The sequence below is a fragment of the Oryctolagus cuniculus genome, chromosome 15 (assembly GCF_964237555.1).
Source record: "Oryctolagus cuniculus chromosome 15, mOryCun1.1, whole genome shotgun sequence".
NCBI lineage: Eukaryota > Metazoa > Chordata > Mammalia > Lagomorpha > Leporidae > Oryctolagus > Oryctolagus cuniculus.
The window spans coordinates 46,717,015-46,728,892 of NC_091446.1; the positions used below are offsets into that span (position 1 = coordinate 46,717,015).

The 11,878-nt window shown below is 36.6% G+C and overlaps 1 protein-coding gene across 1 annotated transcript in view; it reads right to left on the bottom strand.

Moving 5' to 3' along the window:
• Positions 1-11,878, bottom strand: part of LOC100356485 (protocadherin-15) — a 1,660,811-nt gene that overhangs the window by 129,208 nt on the left and 1,519,725 nt on the right. Inside the window, 2 exon segments of the mRNA XM_070057681.1 lie at positions 10,234-10,374; positions 11,506-11,615. Of these exon segments, the coding sequence (XP_069913782.1) occupies positions 10,234-10,374; positions 11,506-11,615 (251 nt within the window).

Below are 11,878 nucleotides of genomic sequence, written 5' to 3' on the forward strand. Positions count from 1 at the left end.
TGAAACTAGAAAAGACGAGAAAATGAAATGTATTACATGCTTTTACCCTACAGCAAAACCATAAAATGGAATCAATATCTTTGAGCTGTTTTTATCATCAGTGCAAGGTTTATCTTAATTGTCTTGTCATTTATTCCTGATTGAAAGTCTAGTAATTGAATCAAAACACAGTGACATACTTATAGAAAGCTATGGTTTTCTTCTTCTACATTTAAAAATAATTATAATTTCACCACCAAACAAAAAATTGCCACTTCAATTATGGAATTATATAAATCAAGCCAAGCAATAAAGTTGCTTGTTACTGCTGCTGTTCTATATTAGAAATAAAAGGAAGGAGATAACTTCATGGCAGAAATATAAATGAAACTTTCTACAGAAGTTCTTGTGGACACAGCTTCCTTGAAACTTATTTGGGAAGAATTAACATTCTATTTTGAATACCCAGGGATATAATATGTGGACAGGAATCAAAGACAGCTTACATTTTGAAAAAAAAATTAGAACTAGCAATGCATTCATATTTGCTTTCTTTCATAAAATGAAAACAATTACTTGATCAAAAATAGTGCTCTTGGTTTGGGCATTGAACGTAACTTTTAAAATGTCCTCATCCTGTATCTGATTGCCTGAGATTCAGAGCTGGCTCTGATTCCTGACTTCAGCTTTAGCTATTGTAGATGTTGACAGGCATTGATGATGCATCCGGTAACCAGGTTCTTGTCACCCGTGTGGAAGACCTGGATTGAGCTCTGGGTTCCAGGCTTCAGTGTGACCCAGTCCTAGCTGTTGCTGGCATTTGGGAAGTGAGTGAGTAGATTAAAGATTTTGCTATCTTTCTTCCTCTACCCCTCTCTCCCCATCATCTATCAAACATATTAAAAATTAAAAGTACCAAATAAAAATATTTTAAAAAATAGTGTCCTTTGTATACCTGATTTATTTCACTTAATATGCTGTCCTCTATTCCCATCCATAGCCAGGCCCAGAAAAATAGGTACCATGTGTTCTCACTCATTTGTGGAAGCTAAATAAGATGACCTTATGGAAGAAGACAGCACAGTAGATGGGGCAAGGCGATAGAGACGAGATAACAGGAAACACAATATTTTAAGAGGAAGAATTGGTTCAAGTTTATACAACATAGGATAAATAGTCTCCAATAATTTATAACAGATTTCTCAATAACTAAAACAGAAGAATCTGAAGGTTCCCAATACAGAAATGACAAATGTTCAATGAGTTGGAACTGCTAATTACTCTTATTTGATAATTAAACATTAAATACATATATTGGATCCTCATACTGTACTCCATAAACATGTAAAAATATCATGTGCCAATGAATAATTCTTTTTTAAAAAAGATTTATTTGCTTATTTTTTACTTGAAAGGGAGGTTACACAGAAGGAGGGAAAGAGAGAGTTCTTCTATCTACTAGTTCACCGCCCAAATGGCCACAAGGGCCAGGGCTGTGCCAGGCTGAAACCAGGAGCCTGGAACTCCATCTGGGCCTCCTGTGTAAGTGGTAGAGGTTAAAGTTCCAGAGCCATCCTCCGCTGCCTTCCCAGGCACATTGGTAGGGAGCTGGATTGGGAGTAGAAGAACCAGGACTGGAACCAGCACCATAAGTGATGCCAGCAGTGCAGGCAGCAGCTTAACCCACTTTACCACACTGCTGGCCCCAAGCAAATAATAATCTCTAAGTGATCAGTGTGGGAACCAAGAAAGAAAACATGGATACCTGTCGAAATGAGGCCATCAGAAAATACATACAAACTGGGCGGTCTGGAGGACCAGAGGCTCTGCAGGGAAGGATGAGTACAAAATAAACACTGAACTTCTTGGTGTACTAGAGTGAAAGATCACCTAAAGCTTTTCAGTCTTTACAATATCAAGGACTGTGAACGGCCTTCTAAGTACAGTCCAAGATTAAAACATGGTGCTGGCTCCATTGATAGCAGTGGTTACCTAAGCTGCTAGAATGAAAACACAAATCCAGTGTTGGTGTCGGGTGGTGGGCAGAGCTGGGGCACAGTTAGATACCAGGTGGGTTGTGTGAGGGCTGGGTGTGCGTGCCGCACATGTGCATGCTGTTGGCCTGCCATTCAGAATCCTTCACAATCTGAATTTAATTGTGCACATTCACTCATGGACTGGGAAATCTTATTTATAAGTGTTTATTCTTATTTTATTTGAAAGGGAAGGAGGGGAGAGAGAGCAAGAGAGATAAACAGAACGCTTCTTCATCTGCTAGTTCCGTCCTCAAATACCTGCAAAAGCCAGGGTCAAGCCAGGATGAAGCCAGGGCCCTGGAACTCAATCTAGGTCTCCCACGTGAGTGGCAGTGACCTAGTGCTTGAGCTAACACTGGCTGTGTCTTGAGGGTGCACATTAGTAGGTGCTGGAATCAGAAGCGGAGCTGGGACTCAAACCTAAGCACTTCGATGTGGAGCCCCACATGGCGTCTTAAACACTGTGCTAAGAGCCTGCTGTGGGGAGACCTTCACTGAGCATATCTATGTGCTGTACACTTCAGCCTACTGAAAAAAAACTCTGTCTTCTGTGGTATGATTTTGTTATAATTCTGTTTTCTAGCCACCTGGACATGATATGATTAACATGTATACATGGAATATAATTATAAAAGTATTTTTTACTACTATCTTTTTTAATTCTACTTATTTGGGCTGCTCATTTCTTGCTGTTGAGTAATACTTGAAGGAATTCTATGACTTAATCAAAAAAGTTTGATTTGCTAGACAGCATTATCGTAATGGCAAGTAAAAAAGAAAAAGTATTTGAGCCTATTAATCAGTTATTAATAATTACATTAATTAATTATAATTACATATAATTAATTATAGTATATATAATTAAATATAGTAACAATTAATAATTATACATTTTTCCTCTGTAACTTAGATATGTATTGGGAGTCCTTTTTTTTGGAAAGAGGGTGTAAGAGATTTCTTTTCTGCTATTACTCATTCCATCCTCCATTCACTGACATTGATTTTGTGACATTTTTATGGCTATCAGCTGACCTTAGAGACAGAGAATGAAAGATAGGTAAGATAATGTAGAAGACTTTCTGCTTCAATCCTGTTGTTGTGAAACTGCTGAATGCACTTCAGGTCAGATCTGTGTTTAAAACAGTCAGTGTCAACAGGGCTGCTTTCACCATCGATATGCTCCACCGCAGCCGTTCACTCTTTCATTTCTTTCCATTCTTGCTCTTCGTCGGAGTTTGGACTGAGTAGCCCATTTCACATGTGACCTGAATCTGAACACTGGGTAACATCCACATAATTCTACAGGGTTACCTGGAAGTACTCCTACTTCTCTTTTCCTCCCAGTCATCATATTTACTGTGTCTTGCAAACACAGGGGGACATGATATTTTCTTAAACTGTGGTTGCCAACATTAAATTTGAAACAGAAAGATATATCTATATCTATCTATACACACACACACACACACACATATATTCCTTCAACACTGCTTTTGGGAAGATATAGGTGGAAAAGCACTTAAATATAACTTTATAACTCTTATTTCCCCAAAGGAATAGTTCACACACAAACATTTCTAAATAACTATCCACTTTAATTTTCCTTGAAAGTAAGGACTTTGAGAGATGTACCTACTTTGGTTACTTTGATGCCTTTGAAAAACAGTACCTATTTCTTGTACAACTCAGCAATTTTAAGTTCTTTCTTATTTCAAAATGTGCAATTAAATGCTTATTTTTTTTCATCAAAATATTTATCAAGTCTGGAAGTCCTCTTTCCAATCTTGTTCACTCACTCTTCATTAGACAGCTCAAAGATCAAGCCATATATTCAATGTTCACTGAACACGCTTTTCTTAATTATTCACGGTTTTGTGCTACAGTACATGGTTTACTACCACCAGCTAAATCCATACCAACAGTGTAGCCCTTATGTTGTCACTGTAAAAGTATTAATATGAATGAAAAAAAAAAAAACAGAAAAAGGAGGAAGGAAGGAAGGAAGGAAGGAAGGAAGGAAGGAAGGTATATAGGAGAGAAGGAGGAAGGGAAGGAGGGAGAGAGAAAAGGAAGGGGAAAGAGAGAGAGAAAATAAAGACGGAGGAAGGCCAAGTAGCTTTTGCAAAGTGAAAGCAGGCATTATGTTGCAGAATAAAGGGAATTTGGCTCCCCAAATTCATGCAGACATTTACACACTAAAGTCTTATGTTCAAGTCTAATGGATTAGTGTTAATGGTTGATGGATTAGCATGGAGGTTTGATCAATTATGACATCTGAAGGTTGGGGCTGTCGCTCCCCGTCTTCAGGGGGGAACGACACTAAACCCTGCCTAGGCTTCATATCCGAGTCACGGCACCATTATGTCGCTCCCCGTCTTCTTGGAGGAACGACACAGGACCCTGCGCTGTTCTTTTGTCTGCTTGGCCCTCCCGGGTTTGCTGCTGGTTCTTCCCGGGTTGGCTACCGACCCTTCCACCTCCGTGGAGGGGCGGTTCCCCCTGCCACTTTCCCCACTTCTGCGGGGGAGCGGCACACCGCCGGCCGGCTCTCTCGGGGGCTGCACAGGTGTTCCTTCGGATGTTCCCCTTAGATGTTCCTGGTGCATGCCGTCTCTCTCCTCCTTTATAGTCCTCTTCCACCAATCCCAACTCTGCTACCCACATGCCGAGTACGCTGCTCTCCTCCAATCAGGAGCAGGTCCCACAGTTTATTTGTTGAACTGGAGGCAGCTGTGTAGAAGTTGTTTCCCTTCTCAGCGCCATATTGTGGGAAAGCAGATGCATAGAATAAGTCTTAATTCCAGTAACTTAGTCTAGTCCGAGTTGCTCCCAGTTGTTCCCCACAGGGGCCTCTGGGGAGTTGACTGTATTAGATTAGGCTGCCAGCATAGGGTCCCATGATGTAACCATGATGGTTTTAAAAGGAACAAGCACAGGGAACCCAGGGACACAGTGTGTTCCCTGGGTCTGATATCATCCTTACTGGTCATGTGTTCTCTGTACACATTTTCTGTTGTCTACTATCCTTGTCAGCCATACCAATAGGGCTGCCTGATCTTAGATTGTAAATTCCCCAATATAGCCAACATAAATTTTCCTGTTTTGTAAATAGCTCTCTGAGGGATTTTAGTTGAATAACAAAAAGCTTACCAAAACACTTTAAAGTGAGAGTGGAAAAAAACCATAGCCCCTTGCTCACATCTAGCTCTAGACCTCTCTTACTAGATAAAATTTTGGGGAGCACAGCCACACCCTTTTGCCCTTTATTTTCTCCCTTTACTTTTAATGTATAACATAGTTGAACATTACAGAAGTTGTACAAGAGACCAAAAGTATTAAGCTTATGTAGAGATAAAAGTATTGTGTCCACTTGGAGTACATATGTGAACCAACTCATTTTTTTGATAACCAGTAAATAAAGGGAAAGAGTCAAATATTATTTTTTCTTGCCTTTCTAACAGGAATTGGATTTCAGGGTATCCAAATATTTGATAAAAATTGCTCTTTATATTAATATTTTGGCTAACGAACAGAATAAGAAATGAAAGGAAGGAATTAATGGATCCAGGAAAACACTATGACAACCATCCTTGCAGTATGAGAATCAAAGAGATTTGATGTTCAAGGAAAGAGAAAATAACACTTATAGTTTATTTGCTTAAAAAATAAACAAACCTTGATCTGATCAAGACTCCAGATATCATAACTGATTTACTGGAAATAAAGGAGACAGAAAAATATGAAATGATCTTTTGGAAATACAGTCATCAAAATGCAGGTTTCACAAATCTGGTTTATTGAACAAACAAATATCAAAGTGAATCAAAAGGGATCATGGTTTTGAAGCCTACAAACTGAGGAAATGTAAAAGACTTATCAACTGAATGAATGCATGGACCTCATTTGGATTCTGATGTAAAAGAATGTTTAATAATAAGTTATTAGATACAGGTTTGGTATTGAAGAACTTTTGTTGGAGTGATCTTGTAATCAGGAGTCCTTATCTTTCTAAGATACCTATTAAAGTATTTACAGATACAATGTTTTGTTTCTGGCCTACTTCAATAATGCAGTGGGAAGTAGGAATATAGGTGAAAGGCTATTTTCTATGACATGATAATGCTGATTATGTAGCTGATACATGCAGAGTCATTATTATATCTTATGTAATTTTTACAAGTTTTATATGATACATTCTACCAGATTAACATTTTAAATATTCCTAGTGTGGAATATACAAAGTACCTCTAATTTTTAAATTATTAATTTTAATATCAAAAATTTATTTAAAACTTATTTCATTAGTAAATTCTTATTAAAGAAACCAGAATAAAATACTTTAATGAACTAAACTTCTTCTCTTTATTACCTCTACTGGTTTTATAGATGGTAGATTAAAATCTAAAGCAGGCTTGAACCTTTAGACACCTAATTAATTAACTTCAATTTAATTATGGACTTATTATTTGCATTTCTAATGGACTGAGATTGATTATAGGTCATTAACAGTTATTAATAAAAGAACCCATGTTTAAAACACATGAGTTTGTTTCAAAATTAAGAGGCAAAGGTCAGCCATAAAATGTTAATAACAATATTGAAAGTATCAGGCATTAAACAAACTGACATTTAACTTCATGCATTTCTTAGAGGATAATTCATGAATCTGTTAATTGGTCTCACCTCTGCATATCCACTGGGGTACTTACACATACACATGAGTATAGTAGATAAACTTTTATTAGTCCTAGATTTACATTTAAATTATTGTAAAAGACAACACAAAGAAGAACGAAAGTAGATTCTTATCCCTCACCATGTACAAATATTAGCTCAAAATTAATAAGACACCTAAACATAAGACCTGAAACTAATAGACAAAAATATAAAAGAAAATGCTTCAGTACATTGAAATGAGCAAGGTGTTTTTTTCTTTTTTTTGGTTTAACCCGATCCCAAAATCACAGGGAAAAAAACAAACAAACAAACAGATGGGATTCATTAAACTAAAAAACTCTGACACAGTAAATAATCTAGAAAAAAACAATCTATACAATGAAACAAGATACTTGTAATCTACACATAGGACAAAGGATTAATAAACTAGACTAGAACTCAAGCTCAATAACTAAAAAACAAAAATTCAACTTAAAAATGAACAGTATATCTAAACAGAAATTTCTAAAAGAAAGATATATAAATGAGTAACAGCTACAGGAAAAACATGTTCTAAATCACTCACCAACAGGAAAATGCAAATCAAAACCACAAGAAGATATCACCTCATCTAGTCAGATTGTCAAAAGACAAAAGGCAACCAATAGTGGACAAGATAAAGAGAAAAAGGAACCCTTGCATTCTGTTGGTGGGTTTTTAAATTAGTACAGTCACTGTGAAAAACAGAAGCACCACATATCCAACAATCCTGCTACCAGATAGGTAAACAACAAAAATGAAATCATTCTGATGAAGAAACAATTCCATGAGCATACTGCCCTATCTTCAATGGCCAACCAACAACCCAAGTGTTCGTCAAATGATGAATGGATAAAGAAATTATGGTATATAAACACAATTAAATTCTATCCAGTCATTTAAAAAAGATTAAGCCTTGCCATTTGCAACAACACGTGTTGAACTGGAAGTTACCACCTTAAGAAAAATAAGCCAAGCGCAGAAAGACAAGCACCGCATGATCTCATTCATCTGTAGAACTGAAAAGCACTGGTAGCACAGAAGTCAAGTGTGCAATGATGGTCATCTGAGTCTGAGAAGCAGAGAGAGGAGGTAGGGAAGGGGAAATTGTTGGGAAACTGGCGCAGTTTTAGCCAGGTGGCCACATGGCCCAGCTACCTGAGCCAGGCTCCACCCCCATCCTAATGGGATTCGCTGCTCCTGCTTCCCTGCCCGCCCTCAGGCAAAGTTTTAAAAGGGCCTGTTCCTCCACACCTGCTATCTTGGTCCTTCTCTCCTGCGCTCTCTTGGCCTCTCTTGGCTCCTCTCCTCCTCTCGTCTCTTCTCCCTCCTCTCTGTCTCTCTCTCTTACAGTCTCCTTTTCTTTTTCCTTCGCCGCCCCTTCACTCCGGTCTGTAGGGTGTTCCCCAATAAACCCTTCCCCTTACTCTGGTGTCTGGTGTGTTTTGCGACGGCTAACAATATATAACAGAAATATTGAAGAACGGGTACTAAGCTGTAAGTATATAGGAGTAAGAAGTCCTGATATATCACTGCACAGTGAACTATAGATAATGATGATTAGGGACAGTCATTGTGATGCAGCAGCTTAAGTTGTCACTTGGCCTGCCAACATCCCATATTGGAGTGGTTGGTTGAGTCACACTCTGCTTGTGATCCAGATTCCTGCTAATGTGCCCACAAGGCAGCAAATGCTGGGTTCCTGCTACTTATATGGGAGATGAGGATGGAGATCCTAGTTCATGACTTTCTTCTAACCCAGGGTCAGCTGTTGTGACCATCTGAGGAATGAACCAGCAGATGGAACATTTCTTTGCCTCTCCCTGTCTTTTTTCTCATCCTGGTTTTCAAATAAATGACTAGATAAATCTTTTAAAATAAAAAAAAAAATCATATAAAATAATAAACTATAATATAGTGAGCTATTTATATTATAATTACTTATAAGAACTTAATGAATCTCTAGATTCCAGATGTAGATCATAGAAACTACAAGTATTTCTTGAGAAATACTAAGATCTACAATCTGAATATTTAACAAAATTTCCTTCCTAACAGTAACTGCTATCTTGTTCATATAAAAGATGACAGTTGTGACTCATTAATCACTCTTATTTATTTGTATTTGCACTAAGGTAAGTTACATTATGTAATTTAAAGCAACTCTAAACTTTTGAATTCTCATTTAACCAATTCAATTAACAATTTGAAGCATACTCTCTCCCTACCATTCTTCAAAAATATAACTCCCTACAGTTTAAAAATTTTGCAAACTCAACAAACTGTTCAGCCATTTGAAACAATTTAATTATGTGAGCCATGCCCGGTCACTGTGAACAATTTAATCCCTTTAGTTTCAAATGTACCCTATGTATAATTTGATTTTTCAAATGGTGTTCTTGTATCTTTACAAACAAGTTAATAGCCTTCTACACTAGATGAGTCAGGTTTGAATAAATGAAAAGGAGTGATTTATTTTTATAGTCATCAATTGCTGAACTGATAAAAGAAAATTCTATAATGCATTATCTGCCTTTTGCTCTCATCTTGTTGGCTTTTATTTCACACACTTAGGCTCTCTCCACTGTTCTCATTCTCTCTCCGTTTTACCCCTTCCTTTTTCTAAAGTAGCTGATTGTTAGCATGCTAAGTTGTTCAGGGATAGTAAAAGATAATGTCTCAGATACTGTCTCCCAGTTCACAATCTATCTGTGCGTGTATCCAACTAGGTGTTAAATTAAATCTTCATTTCTTGAATCTTGTAGATTCCAAAGCGTTGCTGCGATTACAAAAGGGTGCAGTGCTTCAATGCCAAAGAGTATTACTTCAATAGATGGAAAAGAATAACACTCATCCCATTATTGCTTAAATCTCTTAGAATCTGTGTCAGCTTTCTTCACACACTGGCTTACACCTGCTTCCCTGTGTGGTAAACTAAATTACACTGTAATGCTGGAAAAAGATTTTAGCCTCAAGATGTGGGCTTAAATCCCTGACTCTTCATTTTCTGTCATTTTTAAAAATATCACTGAACCTTTCTTCTGTTTTAGCAAAAGGCAATGATGATACTTGAAATGTGTACTGATTAAACATGATACTGCATACGAACTACAATAAATGTAAGCCATTAATTTTAAGATACTTTATTCTCAGCTCTAAGAAAATACAAAACATCACACAATTTAGGCAGTGTCTTATATTCATGAATCTTTACTACACATATTTCAGAGGCTTAAGCAGTGTTTCACAGTGGGGATAAGGACATACACAGACAATTACAGTGCTTTAGCAATGTTGTATACAAATGTTTGGAAACAGTATGTTATCACCATGCATTTTAGGAGTATGAAATCATTCCCTGCACTGCTATCTATCAGCTGTTAAAATGAAAAGGCAATCATCTCTGAGTACAAACAATATTCCTATATTCTCCACTGAGAATTTTTACTTTAGACATAGATTTCATGAGAAAATCAGCAGAAACAATAAAATTCTGCTAAAGCTCTGAAGTGATTTAACTTACTTTTTGAAGGAACTCTGAGGTTTGCAAGGACCACTTCCAGGGAATCAGCTTGAACTCGAAGTACATAGCTGGTCCTTGTCTCATAATCCAGAGGGGCATTCACATAGATAACACCTGTGATGTTATTAATCCCAAACTTATCTAGAAGGTAAAACACAGCACCATGTTATTCGTCTTCACAGGGAAACAGTTCTCATTAAAATGTACCATGATTTCAAGAACACCTATTTGCAAAAAGGGTTTAGTATAACTGATAAGATTCTTGCTTTTTGACACTGCATTTCAGCTCTTGCAACCACTAGCATCCATATTTCCCTAACGGGAGCCTTGAATTTGTAGTGTTTCCATTGTGCTTCATTTTGTTTTGAGATGCTATCAGTGCTTCTGTGGTAAATTACGTTTGGAGAGCATTACATAAAATATCCATCACCACAGAAACAGAATTGAAAACCATACTAAAGGCTTTTGGAAGTTCTTTTTATAGAATTCTTTTTAATATTTTTCTCAATATGCTCTGAATTCATTGGATTAGTATGCTTTTTATAATTTAATGTACCCTTATGCTGTATATTGAGTGTTGTACTAAGAATTCTTTAGAGAACAAAGAGATAGTTTAAAGTTAGTAATTTTAAACATGATTTTATGTAACTGCTTTAAAATATTTTGCACTGATGTTTTTAATCATTTTGTACATTATATATATATATGTGTGTGTGTGTGTATTCGAGTGGAAAGCATGCCATATTGGTAAATATTATAATATCACATCTATTTCACTCGCGATAGCTTTTCATCTTTAATTTTTTGGTAGCATTTATCACCATCTGAAATTCCACACATTTATCTGATTAATAATTTTTAATGTCCTTCTCCTCTTATTGGACTCTTCGATTCTATGAGCATGTGAACTATTTTGTTCATTGCTCTATCTCTAGTAGATAGAACAGTATTCAGTACATAATACATGTTCAGTAAATATTTGTTGAATAAGTTGAATAAAATCATCATTTGGGGGGAGGAAGAGGTTATAAAGAGAGCCACATTTCTATCTTCACATAAACAGATTTATGGAGGGAGAGATTAAGATTAGGTTGGGACATCATAGCTTCAGTTAGGTGGTGATGTCTAAAGTAAAAGGAAGTACAGTTATCAATTATTTTTAAGATGTTGAAAATTCTGTTAGGAAAATGATAAATAACAATTCAAAATAAATTGAATTCAAATCTAAGTCTGTTGATCTAAGGTGAAAACTCAGGCTAAAAATGTCCTCACCTTCCTCATTTCCTGAAACAATGGAGTATACAATACTCTGATTGATGGCAGCAGCAGAAATGACACCAACCATGGTGCCTCTGGTTGCAAGTTCACTTACTGGAGGAGGTCTGTAGGTTTAAAGAAGATGATTGATTGATTTTAGAGCCACTTTCAAAATGCAGCTTTATGTTCATAAAAAAACTTGACAGGAAGATAAAGATATTTCCCATATAGCTCTTCCCTCCATTATATGCATAGCTTCCTCTTTTACGAACATCTTTCCAAAGAGCACATTTTTGAAAACTGATGAAACTATTTTGATCTGTCATAATCACCCCAAGTCTACAGCTTACCTTATGTTTCACTATTGATATTTTACATTCTATGAGTT